The sequence below is a fragment of the Bos grunniens genome, chromosome 14 (assembly GCF_055505025.1).
Source record: "Bos grunniens cultivar Pamir isolate PY7600 chromosome 14, Bosgru_T2T1.0, whole genome shotgun sequence".
Taxonomy (NCBI): domain Eukaryota; kingdom Metazoa; phylum Chordata; class Mammalia; order Artiodactyla; family Bovidae; genus Bos; species Bos grunniens.
The window spans coordinates 27,422,191-27,448,403 of record NC_141178.1 but is presented as its reverse complement, the minus strand read 5'-3'; the positions used below and the strand labels follow the sequence as shown (position 1 = coordinate 27,448,403).

Here is a 26,213-nt window from a genome sequence, read left to right as displayed (position 1 = left end):
TCTTTGATTGTTCACTGAGGAAGGCTTTCTAATCTCTCCCTGCTGTTCTTTGGAACTCTGCATTCAAATGGGTATATCTTTTCTTTTCTCCTTTGCCTTCGTGTTTCTTCTTTTCACAGCTATTTGTAAGGCCTCCTCGGACAACCATTTTGCCTTTTCACATTTCTTTTTCTTGGGTGTGGTCTTGATCCCTGCTCTTGTACAATATCACAAACCTCTGTCCATAGTTCTTCAGGCACTCTGTCTATCAGATCTAATCCCTTGAATCTATTTCTCACCTCCACTGTATAATCATAAGGAATTTGATTTAGGTCATACCTGAATGGTCTAATGGTTTTCCCCACTTTCTTCAATTTAAGCCTGAATTTGCCAATAAGGAGATCATGATCCGAGCCACAGTCAGCTTGAGATTTTGTTTTTGCTGACTGTATAGAGCTTCTCCATCTTTGGCTGCAAACAATATAATCAATCTGACTTAGGTATTGACCATCTGGTGATGTCCATGTGTAGAGTCTTCTCTTGTGTTGTTGGAAGAGGGTGTTTGCTATGACCAGTGCGTTCTCTTGGCAAAACTGTTAGTTTTTGACCTGCTTCATTCTGTACTCCAAGGCCAAATTTGCCTGTTACTTCAGGTATTTCTTGACTTCCTATTTTTGCATTCCAATCCCCTATAATGGAAAGGACATCTTTTTTGGGCATTAGTCCTAGAAGGTCTTGTAGGTCTTCATAGAACTGTTCAGCTTCTTCAGCATTACTGGTCGGGGCATAGGCTCCAATTACTATGATATTGAATGGTTTGCCTTGGAAACAAACAGAGATCATTCTGTTGTTTTTGATACTGCATCCAAATACTGCATTTCGGTCTCTTTTGTTGACTATGATGGCTACTCCATTTCTTCTAAGGAATTCTTGCCCACGGTAGTAAATATAATGGTAATCTGAGTTAAATTCACCCATTCCAGTCCATTTGAGTTCACTGATTCCTAAAATGTTGATGTTCACTCTTGCCATCTCTTGTTTGACCATGTCCAATTTGCCTTGATTCATGGACCTAACATTCCAGGTTCCTGTGCAATATTGCTCTTACAGCATCAGACTTCTATCACCAGTCACATCAACAACTGGGTGTTGTGTTTGCTCTGGCTCTGTCTCTTCATTCTTTCTGGAGTCATTTCTCCACTGATCTCCAGTAGCATATTGGGCACCTACTGACCTGGGGAGTTCCTCTTTCAGTGTCCTCTCTTTTTGTTTTTTCATACTGTTCATGGGGTTCTCAAGGCAAGAATACTGAAGTGGTTTGCCATTCCCTTCTCCAGTGGACCATGTTTTTTCAGAACTCTCCACCATGACCCATCCATCTTGGATGGCCCTACATGGCACGGCTGGAGTTTCCTTGAGTTAGACAAGGCTGTTGGTTAGTTTTCTGTGATTGAGGTTTTCAGTCTGTCTGCCCTCTGATGGAGAAGGATAAGAGGCTTATGGAAGCTTCCTGATGGGAGAGACTGACTGAGGAAACTAAGTCTTGTTCTGATGGGCGGGGCCAGGCTCAGTAAATTTTTAATCCAATTTTCTGTTGATGGGTGGGGCTGTGTTCCCTTCCTTTTATTTGACTTGGGGCCAAACTATGAGGGAGGTAATGAAGATAATGAAGACCTCCTTCAAAAGGTCCCATGCATGCACTGCTACACTCAGTGCCCCCAGCCCTGCAGCAGGCCACTGCCAACCCACGCCTCTGTTGGAGACTCCTGCACATTCCCCAGGCAAGTCCGGGTCAGTCTCTTGTGGGGTCACTGCTCCTTTCTCTTGGGACGTGGTAGGCACAAGGTTCTGTTTGCATCCTCTAAGAGTCTGTTTCCCCAGTTCTGTGTAAGTTCTGGCGGCTCTATGGTGGGGTTAACGAGACCTCTTCCAAGAGGGCTTATGCCATACCCATGTCTGCTGCATCCAGAGCCCCTGCCCCAGGTGCAGTCCACTGCAGACCTGTACCTCCACAGGAGATGCATGAACACCATTTTGTCTCAGTCTCTGTGAGGTCTCTGGGTCCTGGTGTGCACAAGGTTTGTTTGAACCCTCTGAGCCTCTCTGACCAGTAGGGGGTTTGATTCAAAACACGATTTCGTTCCTCCTACCAACTTGCTGGGGATTCTCTGCCCTTGGACGTGGGGTATCTCCTCACAAATTTATGGCAACGTGTGGCCACAGAGAATGGTTTAGGAATGGGCATGTGACCCAAGCTGAGTCAATGACAATAATTTTGGGACTTTTTCTGGAAGTGTTGGGCAAGAGGTTTGTTCTTTCTGCATTAGCTGCATTAGAATGTAAACATGAAGATGCTGGTGGTATTTGTACATGAGGGTTGGGGTGGATGATGCAGAAAGAGAGTCTGGGAATGAATCTATCACTGAGGAGAATGGAGCAGAGAGACAGAGACTCAGGCTCTGGATGATGTCATTTGAGTCTTTGGTTCTTGCTCTGCCAGAAATCAGATTACTTCTGAGTGTCTCAGTTAAGCGAGTTCACTTTATTGTCCAAACCAACTGGAGCTGAGCTTTTGCACCTTGAAAGAATACTGACGTAACCTGAACTTCTCACTCCCCACATTCTTATACCCCATCATATAATGGAATAACATTTCCACAGGGTGGTATTTTGTCTTTACATTTGAAGCTATCACTTCCTTGGACAGCAAGGAGATCAAACCAGTCAATCCTAAAGGAAATCAACCCTGAATATCCACTGGAGGGACTGATGCTGAAGCTAAAGCTCCAATACTTTGGCCACCTGATGCGAAGAGTTGACTCATCGGAAAAGACCCTGATGCTTGGAAAGATTGAGGGCAGGAGGAGAAGGGGGCAACAGAGTGTGAGATGGTTGGATGGCATCATGGACACAACAGACACGAGTTTCTGCAGTCCATGGGGTGGCAAAGAGTTGGACATGACTGAGCAGCTGAACCACAATAACAAGTATTACTAATTAAGGAGAACAAAGAAGGAAAGAAAAGTGTATGTCTCAGTTTTGAGTACCAAATTCAATTCACTAGCTGTATCAACAGAGGATGAGGTGGTTAGATGGAATCATGGACACAACAGACACGAGTTTCAGCAAACTCCAGGAGATGGTGAAGGACAGGGAAGCCTGGGGTGCAACCGTCCATGGGGTCACCAAGAGTCAGACACAACTGAGCAGCTGAACAACAACGTCCTTAATGGCCGAGACTCTTTGTGACCATAGTGGTGCCATGCTGCGGTCTTTCTTCAGTAAACATTTTCTGATACTTTAGTACGTGGAGACAAACAGCATGTACCGTACTTACCTAGAGTACGTTCAATGTCAAAACTGCAGTCATAAATATTTCCAAGAGCAACACTCTTCCCACCAGACAGCTTATCACTGTAGTCACTATCTGGGCAGCTGTACCCAAAGTGGACGCTTTGCTGTTGCTGCTGCCACTGCTGCTACTGCCCGGGCTGGAGACAGACTGCGAAGCCAGGCCGAGAGGCTGGGACTCCACCCGAACGAACTCATCCAGGATAAATTCAATCTTAAAATTTTTTCCTGGGGGGGAAAAAATAAGCAGTGTTTGACTTCCTTTGATTATCTGTTTGTTGTCATACACTTCCAACTGGGTTTTCATCAACTTACAAATACTGTATAACCCCTAATGAAGTACTTTTGGAAACTGAGTCAAATGAACTGAAGTATAAACAATGGTAGAGAGGGTCTCAGAGTCAGAAGTGTTCTATTTGCCATAGTTAACTTCCCTGGTGGCTCAGATGGTCAGGAATCCACCTGCAGTGCAGGAAACCCAGGTTCAATCTCTGGGTCAGGAAAATCCCCTGGAGAAAGGATTGGCTACCCACTCTAGTATTCCTGCCTGGAGAATTCCATGGACAGAGGAGCCTGGTGGGCTACAGTCCATGGAGTCACAAAGAGTCAGACAGAACTGAGCGATTAACACTTTCACTTCTATCTGCTCATCAGCTATGGACAGGAGGACTCTGGATAGATTTTCCTTCTGGTCTGTCAATACCTACTTCTTAGGGGTTCTCTCCTAGTGCCCAGGACTGGCTGTTAGAAAAAAGGACAGTATGGAAGAGAGCTGAGGGTGCTGAGCCTTGTCTGATCATTGTACACTTGACCAAGGAGCAATGGAAAGACACTTTATCACTTTTCTTGCATATGCTTTGTTGTTTGTACAGTTTTACACTGGTTAATCTACAAACTGGCTAGCTGATCTAAAAATCATGAAGAGATGACTATATTTGACCTTCCTTACTGTACACAAGCAGGGAACTGAAAGCCTACACTTATGGGAAAAAAGAAAGCAAGAAATAGGGAAGAAAGGAGGAAGGGAGGGAGGGAGGAAGAGAATTAGAAACAACAGATAGACATTCCAAGGGAAGCTTTGAACTCTAAAGGAAAATTTACTGGATAAAAGGAGAGCACTATTTTGTTATCATGAAAAGTGTCAAAATCTACATTATTGCTTCAGCACTCTAGTGATCCCAGTTACTTTGGAACACTGCCTTTGAAAGTCATAGTATGAAGACCTTGATCCTCAGGTTGGGTCTCTGCCACTGGGCACCTTCCCAGGGAGGTGGGCAACCTTCTTTCAGAGGGGGTTCTTGTCAAGTGCCTCATAGCTCATCATTTAGGCTGACTGTTAGAGCTTATAGGACACTGCAGGCTCTTGCCCCAGGGCACAATGTTGAACTCATTGCCACTGGATTTCCATAAAACTCTAGGTTGAGATATTGCTGCCCAGTAGGAAGATCAAGTTTCTCTCTTTTGGAATGATATTAGCTTTTGATATTTAGGCCTTATGAAAAAAAAAAAATCCAGATTATTGTTAGAATTTCTTTAACTTATCTTACTCTTTATTTTGGTTTTTTTAAAGAGAATTTATTTTTGGCTGTGTTGGGTTTTCATTGCTGTGCTGAGCAGGGGCAACTCTCTAATTGCAGTGCAAGGGTTTCTCATTGTGGTGGCTTCTCTTGTTGCAGAGCATGGGCTCTAAAGCTTAGGCTCAACAGTTGTGGTACACAGGCTTAGTTGTTTTGTGGCATGTGAAATCTTCCTGGATCAGGGATCAAACCCATCTCCTGCACGGGCACATGGATTCTTTACCACTGAGCCACCAGGAAAGCCCTATTGTGGCTTTTATTCTGACTTTTAGTATGTGTGTGTTTGAAATAATATTGGTGAGGAGAGTGAGGGCTGAGATAAAACTTTTTCAGGAGTTAGGGCTTATAAAGGTCCTAAATGAGCCCTGGGTTGAGGTAAACGGAGTAATGCTGGTCTGTGTCCAGCACAGCGAGTCTATTTCCTTCCTTTTGACATTGATTCATCTATCATCACTAGAGACCTACTTTTTGGATGTATCATTTTTGCCACGGTAGAAAGGCTTTTACCAGTTGAAGCTATGCCATCAGTCCACATGGAAATAATATAAGAAACCTCACTGTGGGAGTTGTGACTATATTTACGCTAACCATGTTGAAGAGCTCATGAGTATACTTCATGAGAACTCACAGGAGACATCTGTTCTGGTCTCAGAGCAAATTGTAATTCATCAGAGCGACTGTTTTATCTTTAGAGAGCTATGAATCATGAAAACACTCATGTTTTCTCCTTCGCATTGGCTTATAGAAAGACTAGAACCCACTTTCCAGCCCAACTCTGAACTCCAGCATGGGCCATTAAAATTACCTGATACTATCTTACCCTTTCTTTTCTTGAACTGAAAACTCTATATATTAAATTTTCTTACTATACATGTAATATGTAATTTTTACATAGATGATTTAGAAAAATTACACATGGATAAGGAAGAAAATATGAATCATGATATAATTTTGATTTACATCCTCAAATTACCTGTTTTAATTCCCTTAATTGCTTATTTTATTTTTCACCTTATTTTGCATATTAGATATATTTTTGTAAGCTAGACATTCTGATTTCTATAATTTATTGACCAGAGTAGTATAGACCACTTTGTTCATTAAAAGGAAATTATAATTATCCTTATTTATGGGTATACATGTGAGGATCAAAAATAGTACACTCACCTGTTCTAAGAAGAGTAAGATCTGTGTAGTTGGCCCAACAGCTGCTAAACGGAATTGTTGTATTCCCACTAAGTCCACTGATTTGGTTATTATTGGAGTCCTTTAGTATGGCCTTCAAAGCCAGTGCAGTAATCCCAACTGATACACAATTACCCTAAAGAAAAAAAAGAGTAGAGAATTACAACAATTGGCCTGTTACCATGCTTTTTTTTTTTTCCTAAAAAAAAAAAAAAGATATATAGAACATTATCTTTGTCAATGTCTCATTTCAAATTTTAAATCTACAGAAGCTCCTTTTCCTACACAAAGAGTTCAAATAACAAGCTGTGGAGCAAGTTCACAGAGAAGGCACATTTTTAAAACATAAAAGACGACATTCATAGATAACAGTCCAACATTGAAGAGGCAGTGCCATTCCCAGGTTGTCAGTGTACCAGGATTAGTGAAGTTGGATCACCCTCCAGAACTGATAACTTCATTCTTCCACTTAAATAAATCTCTGAGTTATAACTTACATCAGCATCTTCTGCCTTTACTGAAGGCTGTTGAGAAAATGGCTGTCCCAGCTGTGTGGCCACCGGCTGAGTGACCACTGAGAGCGAAGTCACAAGGGCTACATGATGAACAGGAAATGAAAGCCTTCCAACCGGCTGGGCAGCCACCTGTGAATGGTCACGAGCGACAGAGTGGTGATCACGTGATCAACTACATTCAGTAGCAAACTCGTCTTGGCCAGGCTAAGTGTTTAACGTTCTTTGTTAAAAGTATGTTCAAGGCGTGAAGTCAATATTATTACAATATTTCCTCTAGAGCATATTCATGAAGCACTGTTGTAAATAAGCAAAGCAAAGCATATTTTACACCAATAAATACTTTTTTAGAAGATACACTCCTTTTTCAACTACTTTATGATTTTGGCAATACTTAAAAAAAATAGGCAACAATTAGAAAGACATGCTCTCTAAATTACTGTACTGAAATAGAAGAACAGTTAAAATAAGAAAGAAGCAATGTTTTAAATAGCAAAATGCATCTTTCTAGTTGCATTTTCTTACCTTAGCCCAGCCAGAATCACTGGGGCTGGGGATAGGATCGGTAATAGACATGGAAGAGACATTAAATCCGAGGATACTATTGGTTTTTCCTAAAATTACAGCTTGTCCAAGAGAACCAGCAATTTCTTGGAGTTCAGGTAACTGCATCTGACCTATGAGGAAAGTGTTATGACACGTGGACTGTAAGAATATGGAATAGGGAGAACATGTGAGAATATTCCACTTCAGTTTTTGTGTGTGCCACTCGCTCCATCCACATTAGAGAATTCTACAGCTTTTTAACCATTCCTGAGCTAAACATGACAAAGTCATACTAAGGAGGTCAGGAACATAAAAAACTCTGTAGAATATATATATATATATATATATATATATATATATATATATTTAGCTAGAATTAAAGAAAAAAAGACAAAACAAAGGTGATAATATAATTTCAAGAAAAATGAGTGAGAGTATGCAGGGAAAAATGTTTCTTAATTTAATACTTTCCTATGTCATTCTTTGTTTAGAAGTGAAGCACTCTCATGTATGTCTATCATTAAATATTACTTTTTAAAAAACTAGAGTGTTCATTGCAGAATGGAAGGAGATAATCAGCACCATTGAATTTATAGTATATATTAATGAGTGGCTAACATTATCATTAAATTACTAACAAAACTGTTCCTTGCTCTGGACACTGACGATTTTCAAGGTTAATTCTGACACTGTAGGTAGTTTCTATTCCCTTTTTCTAGCTTTGCAGTTCCTTGTAAACCTACTTCCCCTGCTAAGGCTCTTTACCTTGTGAAGTGGCACCTCTTATCAGAGAAGCCTGGAACTCTCTCTTGAGCCCTTTTTCTCCTTCACCTCTCCCCCACACCATATAATCAGTTCTCCATTTCGAAATCTCTCTGACTCCATTGCTCAAATCCTAGTTAACCCATCAGCAGCAGAGATACGAAAACAGATTTCAAACTGGCTTACTGACATCCATTCTCTCCCTCTTGCATTCTGTTCTACACACTGCAGTCAGAGCGATCATTTAAGAAACAACTACAGAGTGAAGCCCGTCAGAAAGAGACAAACAAACACTGTACATTACTGCATATATATGGAATCTAGAAAAAGGGTACTGATGAACCTTTTTGCAGGGAAGAAACAGAGACACAGATGTAGAGAATGGACCCTGTGGACATAGTGGGAGAAGGAGGGTGGGATGAACTGAGAGAGTATCACTGGCATATATACCCTACCATGTGTAAAACAGCTAGTGGGAAGTTGTCATACAGCACAGGGAGCTCAGCTCAGTGCTCTGAGATGACCTAGAGGGCTGGAACTGTGATAACTTAGATGAGTGGAATGGGACAGTGGGAGGGGGGCTCAAGAAGGAGGGGATATATGTACACATATACACATATGTATCCCCTCCTTAGGGCAGTATTAAAGAATGACCTAATCATCAGACAATTGCCTCATCTCCCAGGTCTAATCAGAACCTGCTTAATCATCAGGTCATGCTTAAAATTTTGCATGCTAGGCTTCAGCATTATGAGAACCAAGAACTTCCAGACATACAAGCTGGGTTTAGAAAAGGCAGAGGAACCAGAGATTTAAATTGCCAACATTTGTTAGTTCATAGAGAAAGAAAGGAAATTCCAGAAAAACATCTACCTCTCTTTTATCAACTACACTAAAGCCTTTGACTGTGTGGATCATAACATATTGTGGAAAACTCTTAAAGAGATGGGGATACCAACCATCTTACCTGTCTCCTGAGAAACCTGTATGCAGATCAAGAAGCAACAGTTAGAACCCTGTATGGAACAGTTGATTGGTTCAGGATTGAGAAAGCAGTTCAATAGGGCTGTCTGCTGTCACCATGTTTATTTAACATATACACTGAGCACATCATGAGAAATGCTGAGCTGGATGAGTTACAAGCTGGAATCAGGACAGGTGGGAGAAATATCAACGACCTCACTTGTGTGGATGATGCCACTCTAATGGCAGAAAGTGAAGAGGATCTAAAGAGCCTCTTGATGAGAGTGAAGGAGGAGAATGAAAAAGCTGGCTTAAAACTAAACATTAAAAAAACTAAAATTATGTCATCCAATACCATTACTTCATGCATATAAAAGGGGAAAAGGTGGAGCTAGTGACAGATTTCCTCTTCTTGGGCTCTAAAATCACTGCAGACGGTGTCTGCAGCCATGAAATCAGAAGACATTAGCTTCTTGGCAGGAAAGCTATGATAAACCTAGACAGTGTGTTGAAAAGCAGATACATTACTCTCCTGTCAAAGGTCCATATAGTCAAGGCTATGGTCTTCCCAGTGGTCATGTACTGTTGTGGGAGCTGGACTGTAAAGAAGGCAGAACGCCAAAGAATTGATGCCTTTGAACTGTGGTGCTGGAGAAGACTCCTGAGTGTCCCTTGGACAGCAAGGAGATCAAACCAGTCAATATTAAGGGAAATCAACTCTGAATACTTATTGGAAGGACTGATGCTGAAGCTGAAGCGCTTGTATTTTGGTCACCTGGTGTGAACAGTCGACTCATTGGAAAAGTCCCTGATGCTAGGAAAGCATCAGAGGAAGAGATGGCTGGATGGTATCACTGATGCAATGGACATGAAACTGGGCAAATTCTGGGAGATGGTGATGGACACAGAGGCCTGGCGTGCTGCACTCTATGGGGTCGCAAAGAGTTGGACACGACTGGACGACTGAACAACAATGGCTGATTCATGATGTTGTACAGCAGGAACTAACACAACACTGTACAATCAATTATATTCCAATAAAAAAGAAAAAATAAAAGAACAACAACAACCACAGCCAGTGTCTTGGTGTACTGTTCCTACGTCTCTAGCACCTTCCTTATCCAGACTCATGCCCTGAGGGCTTTAGTCACTGAGTTTCTTCCATGAAGCCTAGGCCCTCAAGCTTAGTGTGCTCAGGCGGTGCTCTCGGGCAGAAGGTCTCATGTGACACTGAAAATCACAGTCTTGGGTATTTTTAGTCCCTGTCCATTTTAAAGGCCTCTTTTGGTTGATTCAGTCTCTTTGGGATAAATGGCAGTCTTTCAGACTCTCCCCACCCACACACGCTCCTACACGATGGCTTTCTGGGTATGCCACGTGACCTCGTGCCAGCTGTACAAAGGTGCTTCACATCCATACACTGCTACTCCCATCTCTCCTCAGTGGTTTTTGGTGCAGGGTGGCACGTCTGACCTGCTGGCATGATTAACAGGTTCTCTCTGACCATCTGACATGTGAAGGCATTGATTTCTGCTGACTGCCAGCTAGAAACCAAAGACTTTCACTTGAAGAGCTGTTTTTTCTGACACGACTCTTTGTCCAGAGGTCCCCTCAGTACTTAAGCAACCACTTCCTAGGACACCTGGAAACTTATAGATGTCCTAACATTTTGTGAAGGCTGTGAGGGGCCAGAAGTGTTATTCCATGCATATCTTTCTTGCCACTTTGCAAAATTTTGCTGTGATGTCACTCCTTGCCAGACTATAGGGCTTTCCTTGAGACCTCAAACCCTAATTCAGTTTAAGTCTTAGAAACAAGCCATTAGCCTATCTGTCCTCCTGCCCCTATTTCCATGTTTTTAAACAGCAGTGTGCTTATATCTGGGTATCTAAATATCCAAATTTATATCTAAATCTGGCTAGCAAGATAAAACTGCTTTAAGAGAATGGAGGGTAGGAGAGGTTGTATGTGAAGCAATTTAGATTACATACAGGAAATAAATCACAGGGTTTTTTGACATTAGAGTGGCTAGTGTAGTAAGTACTGGACCTCAATACACATAAGGGCTTACCAGGGAAATTTTTAGTCAGTGAACAATCTATATATACAGACCTGTATCTCAACGTGATGCAACTCCTAGACTAAATTAGAGACTATGTTGATCCCAAATCCCTGACCCTGTAGATATAAGGAAACCCAAGGCTGATGAAGAAGAGTAACCTATGACTGGGCAGAGAGTGAAAGTCTCTCAGTCTTGTCTGACTCTTTACGACTCCATGGACTATACAGTCTACGTAATTCTTAAGACCAGAATACTGGAGTGGATAGCCATTCCCTATTCCTGGGGATCTTCTCAACCCAGGGATCGAACCCAGGTCTCCCACATTGCAGGCGGATTCTCTACCAGCTGAGCCACCAGGGAAGCCCAGTGGAAGATCTGGCTGCAAACACTAGCCTGTGCTTCCTATTTCCTTCAACAGAGAGCTGATCAGCACTTCCTTCCATTCATGCAAGCCTTTCCACAGGCTGATCCCCACAAGGGAGGAAGCTTTTGCCTGCCTAACTGGTAGAATTCCAGAAGAGCAACATGGCTGGTGCATGGGGTTAAAGCTCAGAAGCAAACCGCCGGGGAAATGAGTGATGACCCTGGTGGCAGAAGATGAGAACACTCAGCACCTAAGTGGACACATAAGAGAGCCTGGGAGTTGAATGAAGAAGATGCTTAACAGGAATGGGGTAGATGAGGATTTTCTGAGTCTGAAATTCATACAACAAGGAGACTCTCTTTAAGAATAAGTCTTATTTGTACAACTTTTATAATAGTCAATTATTTGACCACATTATTAAGTGGACCATTCTTCCAGGGCCTTGAAAGTCAAAGCCCATCCCAGGACTTGTACAAGTAAAGGGACTTGAAGTTTAAGCTGGATGCTAATCTTCCCCCTACAAAGACCCATATCTCATCCTCTTGGAGACGCGTATGCCTAGACACTTGGCTTGACCACCAGAGACATCGGCATGGAATTACAGCTCAGAATGTGATTGCATGTCAAGAGGCCGGGAAAGTTCAGTTGCACCAGAGAGGTTTGGGCAGAGCAAAGAAGACCACCCACCCTATCACAGAAACTATGAAGACAAGAGGGCAACGTGAGGGTCTGAGGTCAAGAAAGTCCCTTGTCATTCAGATACCAACTTGAAAAGATGGAGAGGAACAAAATCTGAAGGTCTGAACATTTACCCAAATGCTCAGCCAGAGTAAGCCTAAGGAAACCATAATTTAAGCCACCAAAGTTACCTCTGGCGGAATAGCTGAGCTTATTTTTATCTCTGATACCTAGAAAATAGAGTATAGTGAGTGAGTGTCAGAGAAAGGGGTGATGGCTAGCAAGGCTGATTAGGTCATTCACAGAAATGAAAGACAGGACATATTCTTGCACATTTGTACTTATTAGGGCAAATAGATGACTTTAGAAATCCATCCTACTACTCCACCTCTCAGAATCTCCAAGGGTTTATTTATCTCCCTTAGGAAGACCCCTACTTCCTTTTTCTGGGCTTACAAAGAGGAGAACCTCTTTCGGTTTCCCACGATCTAGTACCTGTCTACCTCTCAACCTCGTCTCCAGCAGCTTGTTCTTCCTGGAGCCTTCTGCTGCAGATCTTCTGGGTCCTTTCCAGTTCTTCAATTGGACCAAACTCTCACTACCTATTTCCTCAGCTCCAGTATTCTTACCACCCACTTTGACCAACTCTTTTCATTCATTGACCAACTCTTTTCATCCTGAATCTCTCAACTATGAGGTCACTTCCTTAGGTCATTTTTTGGATCTTACGTTAGGTCAAATCCTATTATGGAAGTAATCAATTGCTATAATTACAAAATAGAGGTTGAAGTTTCTTCATAATTCAAAATAATTTGAGATTACAGGAGTAGAGCAGAGAAAAGGGTTTCCAGGTCCTTAGAGGGTTCAGGATGTGGGGTTGGTGAGATTTCCTGAGCCTGGCTTATCAAGCCTCAATAGTGTTATTTGTGGATGCGGTTTTGGTAATGACATTACCCTTTCTCAAGTGTTTACTTTTCATACCTGCGGTGTCATTGGTTATGAGCTGAGGGGGAGGATCACCAATCTCCAGTTCAACTGTGAGCTCCATGGATCTCTTCCTCCGCAGGCTCTCCCCTCGTATTACTTTGCTGACACGGATTTTGTCACTTGGTATCTTTAGGAACAAAGCAAGATTTCTAACCAGATTATGAGAGCTATAGAAGTCATCCTCTGTTACAGCAGGTAATTGGAAAGAGACAAATATGACTGCAGTGGTGTGAACTTCAACAGGTATAGTTCCTTTAACCAAAAGGTAAAGCATCTGGTAGGTTCTATCAAAGTAGTTTTCACCAGGGAGAGTGGAATTCAGGTTAGGAAGTAATTGCTCTATAAAGGAAAAAAAGCCAAAACAGCACAGTTACATTTATTTATATTATCATAATTACCATGCAGTATTTAATATTTGTTTAAATGTACGAAATTCTGAAAAAGTTCAATATTATCATTCTTTTACAGGAAAATGTGCATATTAAAAGCAAAAACATTTATAGAACTGACGTGCAAAATTAGTCAATTTTTAAAATAAAACTATTAATAATCATTATATATTAAATTTAGTATAAAAAACAACTAGCTATAGACATACTAATGAGAAATAAAATCTAATTATAAACTAGAAATCTATGTTGTACTTATAATACTCTTTATATTTTCAGAATTTTAAAGCCGTGACTAAAGGCATTTTGTAATTTAAAAATGTAAATTTAACTTTAATAGCCATTTAGTTTATGCAGTGCTCTATACCAGCTCTTAAGGAAAATTGATGATTCAGTGCTTCTATTTTTACTAAGGACAAAAGTATATACTATAAATGAAGTTTATATGAAAACATCTCAGAAGGATCTCACATCAATAACACAAGTTTACATTTCAGACTGAAAACCCTTTAGTTAATGCAAAACAAATTCTTCTAGGGCACTGAATTTTTGTAAAAGTGATTGAGATTATATATACCTATATATGTAATGAATAAGTATATATGTGATTTTAGGGCATAGTATAAACAATGTCTAAGAAGTAATAAATCCACTAACACATACTGAACACAAAGTCTGACTGTATAATACTGGAATGTGATATGAAGCTTCTTACCACATTTCATAGTGGGGCATACTGAGGAAAAGAAATTAGAATCTTAGAAAAAAGAGATTATTTCTTACTAACATAATAGACATTCATAGCAATGGCATTAAGAAGGCATTTCATTATTACTATATATTTTTGAACATCTACTTGCAATTTGGCTTAAACATTCCATGAATCTGAAGCATGTGCTTTTGTATTATAAATTGAAGCTGTTCTCAAGCTACCATTAGAGATGCATATATCATTTATTCTAGGTAACTTTCTCATGTCTTCACATTTTGGGCAACCTAAAGAGATATGTCAGAGAAGGCAGTGGCACCCCACTCCAGTACTCTTGCCTGGAAAATCCCATGGATGGAGGAGCCTGGTGGGCTGCAGTCCATGGGGTCGCTGAGGGTCAGACACGACTGAGCGACTTCACTTTCACTTTTCACTTTCCTGCATTGGAGAAGGAAATGGCAACCCACTCCAGTGTTCTTGCCTGGAGAATCCGAGGGACGGGGGAGCCTGGTGGGCTGCTGTCTATGGGGTCACATAGAGTCGGACACGACTGAAGTGACTTAGCAGCAGCAGCAGCAGCAAAGCGATATGTACAGTCATAATAGGATATTATTCTCATTCCAAGTGTCAAAGCAAAATGTTTGTCTAAAAACAATGCTATTTCAGAAAAAAATGTTCTAAAAGGGCGGTGGTGGTACTGTTTTGCAAACTTCTGTAATCAATTCCCTGTAACCAATTTATTAAATTCTGTCTGTTGATATTCTATTTCCTTGACTTGAATGATGGAGTACTTTGAATCAAAAGTATTGTCTTTTTTTTTTAAAAAAAGAGTTGAAATTTATAAAAATTAAGCTGCAAATAGGTGCAATCATTTGTGTCTAAAAATAACACTGACTCTCCTGGTTTACAAGGAGGCCAAGGAGCATAACAAAGAGCGTGGGTTATAGAGCTAGACTCTATGTGTTCAGTACCTTGCTCTGCCCCTCCAGCTTTGACATTGCTCTGGACTGAATTGTGTCCCCCCACTCAAATTCACCTACGGTAGCCATAACCCGCAATGTGACAGGATTTCGAGATGAAGCCTTTGTGAAGTAATTAGGTTCAGATGAAGTGAGGGTGGGGACTTCATGATGAATTAAGGCCCTTATAAGAAGGGACACCAGAGAGCTCACGCTCTCTCCCCAGCCCCTCCCTGCCACCTGAGATTACAGTGAGAAGACAGCCATCTGCAAGTATTCAGAACCAGACCATAATGGTATCCTGATCTCACAGCCTCCAGAATAGTAAAAAAATAAATTTCTGTTTTAAGCCATCTAGTTTATGGTGTTTTCTTATGGCAGCCTGAGCTAAGACAGAGACCTTGGCAAATTACTTCATTGCCCTGTGTCTCAGTTTACTCATCTGTGCCTACCTCAGAGGGTTATTATTAGGACATAGGAACAGCGAGTTATTATATACAAAGCACTTAGCACAGTGCCTGACACATAGCAACGTCTCTGGAAATAGCAGCTATTCATATTAGTAGAAGTAGGACTTGCTTCATAGACAGTAATGATTATGGGTTGTTCATTCATACTCTCCTGTCTAGCTTCTATTATGATCTACAGCACACATTGATGTAATCATTAACCAGGATTAGGGGGCACAACTAAAATATGATGATAAGTAGCACACGTAGAAAGGAGTGGACTGGGCTTATTAGGACCATGTTTAACAAAAAAAAATTCCAGGAGCAGAGATAAATCCCAGTTTTGCAACACTGGTAAATCCGCAAGTTAGCTTCTTTCATATATTTCCTTTAAATCCAGAGTTTATTTCACATATTTACTTCACAGTGTTCAACTGCTGTTATACTAACTTTCTCGGCAATACTTCTGGTGACTACCAATGAAGTTAGGTTCTGACCTCTACGAAAGAGAAGTGAAGCAAACATAGGGTAAAAATTCTAAGCGAAATGTCTTCTGTACGCAGGAATAACTGAACTAAATGCATAGCATATAAATGTTCCTGGGGCAAAGGAATAGCCATGGTACACACAGACATTTATCTGCAGGTGTGCAGATAGATAAGAATTCCATCAGAAGGGATCTTTCAGGGCACACATGTTCTAAATGAACACATCTTAGTGTGTGGTGGACCGTGGGTAAACATTTATTTTCTTTGTATTTGTCAAGGGCTAAGGAACTAAAAACATTAATAATGAAACACTATGAAGAATTTTATACACCGTTAAGTACATATACAATGTATGCTGTATTTTTCTGAGCAAATACCTGTATATAGTTGTCTAGTAAGTTCACAATGTTTCTGTTGGGAGTTCCACACTGTGTTTTGGGGGCAGACCAGTGTATTGTTCACATAGACATCCAAACGCTGACGTGTGGGGAAAAAAATTCCTACCAGAACAGCCTATTAAAAATAAACAACATTTTTACATCTAAAGAGAACAATGAAACAGAATACTAGAATTTAGCACTTTGAAAATATTCTTTATACATGCCTTCCATAGAATATTAAAACAAAGTTTTATGGATTTAGGGTAAATATTAAACTAAAAACTTTACACAGATTTACATTCAATATGGGATCGCAAGGAGTTGGACATGACTGAAGCGACTCAGCATGCATGCAGGCACGCAAGGCGCGTGTGAATTCATGGAAGGGCTTCCCGTGTGGTGCAGTGGTAAAGGATCTGCCTGCCAATGCAGGAGAAGCAAGAGACTTGGTTTCAATCCCTGGGTCAGGAAGATCCCCTGGAGAAGGAAATGGCAACCCACTCCAGTATTCTTGCCTGGGAAATCCCATGGACAGAGAAGCCTGGCGGGCTATAGTTCACAGGGTCTCAAAGAATAAGATATGACTGAGCGATTGAGCATGCATGCATTCATAGGAAAGAAAGTAATGTAAGAAAAAATACTAGAGGACAACCTCTAAATTAAAGAAAGAATTCCTTTAAAAGATGATGTTCAACACAGGCTTTCAACTCCAGGGGCAGGGGAAATGGGAACATTAGCAGTGCTCTTCTGTACAATGCAACCACACAAAATTAGGTACTTAATGTTGAAAACACTGCTCATCTCTGAGAAAATTTTGTTATTAAGACAAAAAAAACAAAAAAATCAGTCAAAATAACTATCCTGATTAAGTGTGGGTCATCCTTCATGTTCATTCCCCATATTTCATGCTATCAAATAAAGTAAGGAGACTTGGCTTTTGCAAAGGCGGGGCAGAATTTACAAGAAATCTAATAAGTTACACAAAAATATTCTCTTTCACTCAAAAAATTGAGTCCCTGTCTGATTTAGGCACTATTTTAGGAACTTTCAAAAGTCCCTGCCCTCTTCGAGCTTACATTCTAGAATAGGGAGAGACAATAACTAATAGAAATAATAAAAATTAGAGTATGAAGCATGTTAAAAGGTGAGAAGTGCCATAGAAAAAAAAGGAAAGGTAGATCAGAGTCTGACTAACTGGGTGAGCCAGCAGGGAGGGGTGGTCAGGGTAGGCCTACAAAGGAGAATGAGAGTTGAGGAAGTTGGGAGTAGAATGTAGAATGTTCCAGGCAGACTTACCATCATCAGAAATGCAGGCCCAGAGGGTAAGATGTCTGGTGTGGTGAGGAATAGCAAGGGGCACAGGATGGCTGGAGGAGAAGTCAGAGCGCTAAGGGATGCAGGAGATTCTTAGGTGCCCTGTAGACCATCGTGAGGACTCCGGCTCTTGTACGGAGACAATGGGGAAATTATTGCAGGATTTGGAGCACAGGCGTGGCCTGCTCTGACCTGTGTTTTTGAAGGTATCTTGGTGGTTACTGAGCTCTGTTACTGAGAACAGACCACAGAGGGGGCAAAGTCAGAGCAGGAGGAGGAGTTGGGAGGGAACTGCGTTACTTCAGGGAGGAGATAATGTTGGCTCAAGCTGGATAGAAGCACTGGAGGTGAGGAGTGGCCAGATCCTGGACATTTTGCAGGAACACTCAATAGGATTTGCAGATGGGCTAGATGAGGAATGTGAAAGAAAGAGAGGAATAAAGAATGATTCCAAGGTTTTATCTTGAGCAGCTGAGAGGATGGAAATGCTCTCGCCATTCTCAAGTGTCTCCTTTCCTTACTCCTCTCTGTGCCTCGTCTCATACTCATTACTGATGAGTATCAGTTGCTGATACTCTGGGACTTCTGAGTCTCATACTCAGAAAAAAAATCTATAGTATGAGACTTCTACTTAACCTCATACTCTTTTCCCACTGACATAGCATAAAGTTAATTATCTCTGCTGAATTCATTTTACAGCAAAGAGCTGACATTATTGAAGATATTTTAGATAATGTGTTGTGATCTCTGAAGTAAGTTCCAAAGGTGTATTCCTGACATATATGAATAACAGCAGCATGGAAGAATGACAGTATAATCCTAAGGGGCTGGTTTTAGATGCATGGTATTTTTATGTACAAGTTCAGGTTTGCTTGCTAATCACACAAATCATAGGGCTCACTGTCACACCTCAGATGTAGCAGCACAAGCCAGTGCCTATGTGGAGAGGTGTTGGGAACTCCTGTGTGCTCTCAGGCTGATAAAGCTGTCTGGATTCTCAGTATTCTTAGTGGTACCCTACTGGTTCCTGAAAAGGAGCTGTAAGGCTGATGTTGTTCCAGAGGACAGGGAAGGAAGTAAAGTCCTTAGCGGATAGATATATATGCAAATAACTTCAATAACTCTTTATTTAAGCCTTTGATTTTAAGTTTATTCATTCTTTTTTTCTGGCCACACTGTATGGCATGCTGGATCTTAGTTCCCCGACCCATGCAGTAGAAGCCTCGAGTCTAAACCACTAGACTACCAGGGGATTCCCCAGTAATTCTTTTTTTCTGTTTGTTTTTAGACTTTTTAAAATAAATTACTTCGAAATAATTGAACAGAAATAATCGTCATAGAATTACTGAATGATAAAGTGCATTTCTTGACAAAGTCAATAAATGAAATAATTTTTATTATTTTTTACATGCCTATCAATAATTACTTCATTTATTTCTTTAAATACTTTTTATTTTATATTGGAGTATAGTTGGTTAACAGTGTGTGTTAGTTTCAGATAGACACGTGTATATGTACCACTGAATCAATCACTTTGCTGTACACCTGGAACCAATAATAAAATAAGAAATTATTTCTGTCTTGCCTTACCTTGTCATGGTCAGCATTAAGCAACATCAGTCGAAGATTCTGAGGACTGGTGCCTGTGAAGTAGACCTCGTAAGATTTGCCCAGAGCCACGATGCTGTGAAACAGGGACAATCTTCTCTGGCATGTGTACCCGGCACACCAGCCATGATCCTGTGGGCCTACATCCACACAAATGAAAGTTCATGTTCCATATTATGAATATTACTAGTGCAAAGCCTGAAGTGTAACTGCATTCAAAATAAATTGCAGTGGTCAAGTTCAGCATTTACAGCCATTATCCATCCACATGTCCATTCAGTGATCTAAGCTATTTCTGAAGCCTTGCCTTAAAAAAGAAGGCAGGGGTCTTTCCTGTGGTTCAGTGGTTAAGAAGCCACCTGCTAATGTGGGGGACACAGATTTGTTCCCTGGTGGGAAGATAAGCCCGTGCACCACGACTGTTGAGCCTGTGCACCTTAGGGCCTGTGCTCCACAACTAGAGAAGCCACCTGAACAGGGAGTCTGGGCACCACAGCTAGAGAGCAGCCCACGCTCGCTGCAACTAGATGAAGCCCAGCACAGCAACAAAAATCTGTGCGTGGCAACAGAGGCCCAGTGCAGCCAGCAAATAAAGGCTCCTGACGGACTTTAAGCAGACAACAATGGGTTGCACGGAAACTTTTTTTTTTTTGAAAAGGAACGCAGGGAAGCAACTCCCTCTCTACTATCCTTACTTTTAGACAGCCCAGGGTCAGAAGGTAAATTAATATGTTGAGGATCTGCATTGGAAGGTTATTAAAGGAAATAGCAGGTTTACTTATATATCTATTTTAATAATCATGTCCAGGCCCCACAGTGAGGAAGAAAATGCTTGATGCTTTCTCCTGTTTCTCCTATGAAATGTGACTTTGGGTGGGGAAACAACTTTCTCAAACCATTTATTGAGAAATACACTCCAGCAGAGCTACTTTGCTAAAAATACAGCTTGTACCTAGAAAACATACACATTTGAATGTCCAAATCACTGATGTATTATTTCTTTCACACACTTATTTGTTCATTAGTTAATTTCTTAACTTGACAAACTTTTAAGTTAATTTTTTTGCCTTTAACATTCCTTCTTACTTTAATATTTTTGTGAATGAGGATAGGTACTATTGGAGGGTCAACATCATACATAAACAGAAGAAACATGAAAAATAACACTCCCTTAAACTCTCTCAAAAGCCAAAAGAAAGTGGACAATTTCACCTGAATCCAGACATTTCCAGAACACATGTAACATGACTTGTAAGAAACTTCTCTATTGCACTTCAGTTTTAAAGTGGCTGGGATTATATATATACACAGCAGTGAGATATGGAATGATGAATTTTCCTGATGTATTTATTCATTAGTTTTGCTCAATTTCCTAGCTTGCTTGGAATTATCAATATTTATAACTGAACTTCGATTGAATTTTACATCAATATAAACTTCTGAAGCTCAAATAGAGCATAACATATTCCTTAGCATTAGAAACATAAATCCTAGGATGGGGAACACGTGTATACCCATGGTGGATTCATATTGATGTATGGCAAAACAAATACAATATTGTAAAGTAATTAGCCTCCAATTAAAATAAATAAATTTATATTAAAAAAACAAAAACATAAATCCTGCTTTTAAATAAACCTTCTTTGTGGGTTTTGGACACAGACATTTCTATGCATAAAATAAAAAATTTAGAGTAACATAAGCCATATTTTAAAAACAAATAAAATTGAGGGAAACTTTAGTGGTATATACTAATTTTATCTTGGAATTATTCTTTCCACCTAGCAGAGACATTCCAAGCTTCAATAATCCTTCTAACACTGTCATAATTTTTGCCACATTGCTATTATTTCCTAACAGAGGCAGAAGATATCAAGAAGAGGTGGCAAGAATACACAGAAGAACTGTACAAAAAAGACCTTCATGACCCAGATAATCATGATGGTGTGATCACTGACCTACAGCCAGACATCCTGGAATGTGAAGTCAAGTGGGCCTTAGAAAGCATCACTACGAACAAAGCTAGTGGAGGTGATGGAATCCAGTTGAGCTCTTTCAAATCCTGAAAGATAATGCTGTGAAAGTGCTGCACTCAATATGCCAGCAAATTTGGAAAACTCAGCAGTGGCCACAGGACTAGAAAAGGTCAGTTTTCATTCCAATCCCAAAGAAAGGCAATGCCAAAGAATGCTCAAACTACCGCACAATTGCACTCATCTCACACGCTAGGAAAGTAATGCTCAAAATTCTCCAAGCCAGGCTTAAGCAATATGTGAACTGTGAACTTCCAGATGTTCAAGCTGGTTTTAGAAAAGGCAGAGGAACCAGAGATCAAATTGCCAACATCTGCTGGATCATGGAAAAAGCAAGAGAGTTCCAGAAAAACATCTATTTCTGCTTTATTGACTATGCCAAAGCCTTTGACTGTGTGGATCACAACAAACTGTAGAAAATTCTTCAAGAGATGGGAATACCAGACCATCAGACCTGCCTCTTGAGAAATCTGTATGCAGGTCAGGAAGCACCAGTTAGAACTGGACATGGAACAACAGACTGGTTCCAAATAGGAAAAGGAGTACATCAAGGCTGTATATTGTCACCCTGCTTATTTAACTTCTATGCAGAGTACATCATGAGAAACACTGGGCTGGAAGAAACACAAGCTGGAATCAAGATTGCCTGGAGAAATATCAATAACCTCAGATACGCAGATGACACCACCCTTATGGCAGAAAGTGAAGAGGAACTAAAAAGCCTCTTGATGAAAGTGAAAGTGGAGAGTGAAAAAGTTGGCTTAAAGCTCAACATTCAGAAAACGAAGATCATGGCATCCGGTCCCATCACTTCATGGGAAATAGATGGGGAAACAGTGGAAAAAGTGTCAGACTTTATTTTTCTGGGCTCCAAAATCACTGCAGATGGTGACTGCAGCCATGAAATTAAAAGACGCTTACTCCTTGGAAGGAAAGTTATGTCCAACCTAGATAACATATTCAAAAGCAGAGACATCACTTTGCCAACAAAGATCCATCTAGTCAAGGCTATGGTTTTTCCTGTGGTCATGTATGGATGTCACGGTTCGACTGTGAAGAAGGCTGAGCACCGAAGAATTGATGCTTTTGAACTGTGGTGTTGGAGAAGCCTCTTGAGAGTCCCTTGGACTGCAAGGAGATCCAACCAGTCCATTCTGAAGGAGATGAGCCCTGGGATTTCTTTGGAAGGAATGATGCTGAAGCTGAAACTCCAGTACTTTGGCCACCTCATGTGAAGAGTTGACTCACTGGAAAAGACTCTGATGCTGGGAGGGATTGGGGGCAGGAGGAGAAGGGGACGACAGAGGATGAGATGGCTGGATGGCATCACTGACTGGATGGACGTGAGTCTCAGTGAACTCTGGGAGTTGGTGATGGACAGGGAGGCCTGGCGTGCTATGATTCATGGTGTCGCAAAGAGTCGGACATGACTGAGCAACTGAACTGAACTGAAACTATATTCTCATTAAACTGACGTGCATGTGTGCTAAGTCAGTTTAGTCATGTCCAACTCTTTGTGACCCTATGGACTGTAGCCCGCCAGGCTCCTCTGTCCATGGGATTCTTCAGGCAAGAATACTGGAGTGGGTTGCCATCACCTCCTCCAGGGGATCTTCTCAATCCAGGGATCGAACACACATCTCATGTCTCTTGCGTTGGCAGGTGGGTTCTTTACCCTTAGACAGTCACTTTTTAAAATTTATTTAAAAGAGAAATGTCATATCACTATTATAAATGCAAAACTTGTAATGTCTTTCAGGAAAAGCAAAATATAAAAATAAGAAGAATAAAATCTTTCCTCATACAAAACAGAGCAATTTGTAAACCTTTTCATTAGTCACTTACTGGTCTAAAATTCTTTCCATGATTTCTCTGCTTTATAAATCTGAAAGGTAGAATTTGAAACTGGGTTGACTGTAGGTCATAGAAACCAGGCAGATTATATGTCAGAGCAGAATTGTGGAGCGAGTTAAAATCAACGAGCTGACATAGCTTATTCTAGTCTCTTCAACAAGGTAAAAAAATGAACTTGTAGGGTATTGGCTCTTTTGGGAATTTCAGAATATTCTGGTATATGTTGTGACATTGTCAGGACAGAGAGATCTTTCTGATCCTGGTTATGTGCCCCTTCAGCATTTCAAAGACTCTAAAAGCACGATTAGGGACTAATATTTGAGCCCCCAATGCCACTTCAGGGATATATAATGAGTCCTTGCCCTCTGTTTTAAGTAGCTTTTAGAACGTCACCTGTTTATTCAAAAACTCTTGGACACCAGAGTTGATCTGAATCCTCAGGAGACCACTGCCTTCCATTATATGAGAGCCAACAAGGGCCAGAATGGAAGGGACCTAGACTCTGGAGCTTGACAAGATAGTCTTCATAGTCAAAGAAATCAGGATGGACAAAAACCAAAGCCAAACAAAAAACCTCACAACTCACTGATTCAAGATTAAATCTTCCAAGGGTTCATGAAAATGAAAGGTGTAGGTTGACACTGTTCCTCCTCAAGTATTACAAATAACACATTATCCGTTTTTTAATTTATGTAAGGAAAATTGGGGGTTTTTTGCAGACATTCAGATCAATTTTTTCTTAAATGTATTTATGCCACTGCTGCTGCTGCTGCTGCTAAGTCGCTTCAGTCATGTTCAACTCTGTGCGACCCCATAGACGGCAGCCCACCAGGCTCTGCCGTCCCTGGGATTCTCCAGGCAAGAACACTGGAGTGGGCTGCCATTTCCTTCTCCAGTGCATAAAAGTGAAAAGTGAAAGTGAAGTTGCTCAGTTGTGTCCGACTCCTAGCGACCCCATGGACTGCAGCCTACCAGGCTCCTCCGTCCACATTCATACCTATAAAGATGACTCAAGGCATAACCTGCCTGCTCTTCTTTTAACGGTCAGTTTAGAGTCATTGCCTGCTTTCTAATGGGAGGGGTACTGCTGAAGAGTCAAGTCTCTTTACCTTCCTTAGATCTTTCTTACAATCAGAAGGCAAGGAAGTTCAGATGTTTGCTAGTTCTTTGTGACAGATAATTTATGAGATATGTCCATGAATCTAATAAAGAGTGAATGCTTTGAGTAACTCTATTTGATTTACATTGAATACCTACCATTAATGAGATCAACATAACCATTGCTCACTATAGCCACCGGGGAGAGTCTTCGAGTTTCTGTGTCGGAATCCAGGCTTTCGATAACCATCATTGCATATTCCATCCCAAAGCACCTATGACCCTGCCATTCTGGAATGTATTTACAGGTTGAATCTCTAATGATTCCTGGAAATGGTAGAAAACACATTTATAAATGAAACAGAATCTCCTTACAAAAGCATTCACATATTATCTTTTGCTTGTACATATGACTAATAAGTGCAAAATATACATTAGAGTACATCAATCATTAAAAATAAAAAATGTTTTGTTCCATGAACCTGAAGACTAACAGAATAAGAGCCAACAAACCTTTATAAGGTGCTTTTTCAGTGACAGGAATTCTACTTCCATTTGGGAATGTGAGCATCACCTTAGGAATTCTATAGTCTCCAATTCCAAACTGGCTATTGCCATTCCATTCATATTCTGCTTCAGGTATCACTGAACCAGAATTCCCCAGGAAGGAGCCATCCATATCTCTAAGTAAAGATTTCCTTTTGGCATCACAAACCATATCTACACAATCTGATGGATTCACCTTACTGTGGAGAAAAGGTGAAATGCATAAATATTTAGATTTAGTATAAACTCCCTATTTCTGGAGAGCATTAAAATATAGTTGCATATTTGATTAGAGTACCACAACATTGTTTGAATCTTATTTCAGAAAGGATTCAAAGTGGGACCAAGTAGCATATATAATTAGCATTGTAATGATGCTTTTCCATTGTATTGACTTGGTCTATTATTGTGATTCATTAACATTTCAAAAGGACAATTTATATCTGTGAGAAAAAAATTAAATTCCATTTGGCTATTTTATATTTTGTTGAATGATACATTTCATATTTGTGCATTGCTCAAAATATATTAACACTGCTCAAAGAGTAGGTAAATTACTCAGTAGTACAGACATATAAAATCCTTGTGTTGGCAGGGAAATCTTTATATTTTTACCTTCCTTTTCTTCTTTTTAATGGTTCTCTAAGAATTATAAATGTACTGCATGTTTCCTATAAAATAAATCCTTAATAAAATCTCAGTCCACTTTACCTTTCTATCCCAAGTTTTTAGGCTCATCAACAATTATAGATTAGTATATATTTATTCTTGTAGGCTTTTGTCTATGTATATACAAGCGGATATATTTAAATTATAATTTTTATGCTACATATTTTAATAACCATTCTGTAGATATCCAAACCGTAAGAGATGAAATACTATAATCCCATCATGCAGTTCAATGATAGATGGTATTCTGCTTTCATCTTGAGCCACTTGGAGTGTTGACTGTTATTAGGTATAATAATAAAAACGGCCGCTTAATTTGCAATGTACTAGACATTGTATATACATGGTATATAGTATACTTACACTATATGATATATACAATGGGGAAATAAAATTTATTCCAGAGTTACAACAACAAAATACTATCTAGTAGACCTGAGCTTTTTGCTAAAAAAGACATGAAACTATAAACTATTCCTTCCTCTATTAGTTTTGGAGATGATTTGAATAAGCATTTCTGTAGGCTATGTGTTCTTTGTGTTCAAGTGTGTGCAGAGTGTTTTTGTGAGCAAGTCTGTGAATAGAGTGCCCAGTAGCACTCTTACATTATAGTGTAGGGCTCCATCTTACTTCAGGTTCCAAAGAAACAGAACCTGAGATGCGGATTTTTGTTCAAGTGAGTTATAAAGAGAGTTCTCAATAAGGAAAGGAGAGAAGAGCAAAGGAGAGAAGCCATATACAGCAAGGGAAA

At 40.3% G+C, this 26,213-nt stretch overlaps 1 protein-coding gene across 2 annotated transcripts in view; it reads right to left on the bottom strand.

Annotated features, from left to right (window-relative positions):
- Nucleotides 1-26,213, bottom strand: part of PKHD1L1 (PKHD1 like 1) — a 177,573-nt gene that overhangs the window by 5,051 nt on the left and 146,309 nt on the right. The window contains exons 69-77 of one of the 2 annotated variants that reach the window (XM_086335355.1): nucleotides 24,761-24,993; nucleotides 24,407-24,574; nucleotides 19,245-19,402; nucleotides 16,338-16,473; nucleotides 12,961-13,305; nucleotides 7,130-7,281; nucleotides 6,590-6,736; nucleotides 6,075-6,228; nucleotides 3,317-3,558 (exon numbers count right to left, since the gene is read on the bottom strand). In XM_086335355.1, coding sequence (XP_086191481.1) covers nucleotides 3,317-3,558; nucleotides 6,075-6,228; nucleotides 6,590-6,736; nucleotides 7,130-7,281; nucleotides 12,961-13,305; nucleotides 16,338-16,473; nucleotides 19,245-19,402; nucleotides 24,407-24,574; nucleotides 24,761-24,993 — 1,735 coding nt within the window. Of the gene's footprint in view, nucleotides 1-3,316; nucleotides 3,559-6,074; nucleotides 6,229-6,589; nucleotides 6,737-7,129; nucleotides 7,282-12,960; nucleotides 13,306-16,337; nucleotides 16,474-17,909; nucleotides 18,062-19,244; nucleotides 19,403-24,406; nucleotides 24,575-24,760; nucleotides 24,994-26,213 lie in introns of those variants that run through there. The other variant, XM_086335356.1, reaches the window with a different exon arrangement.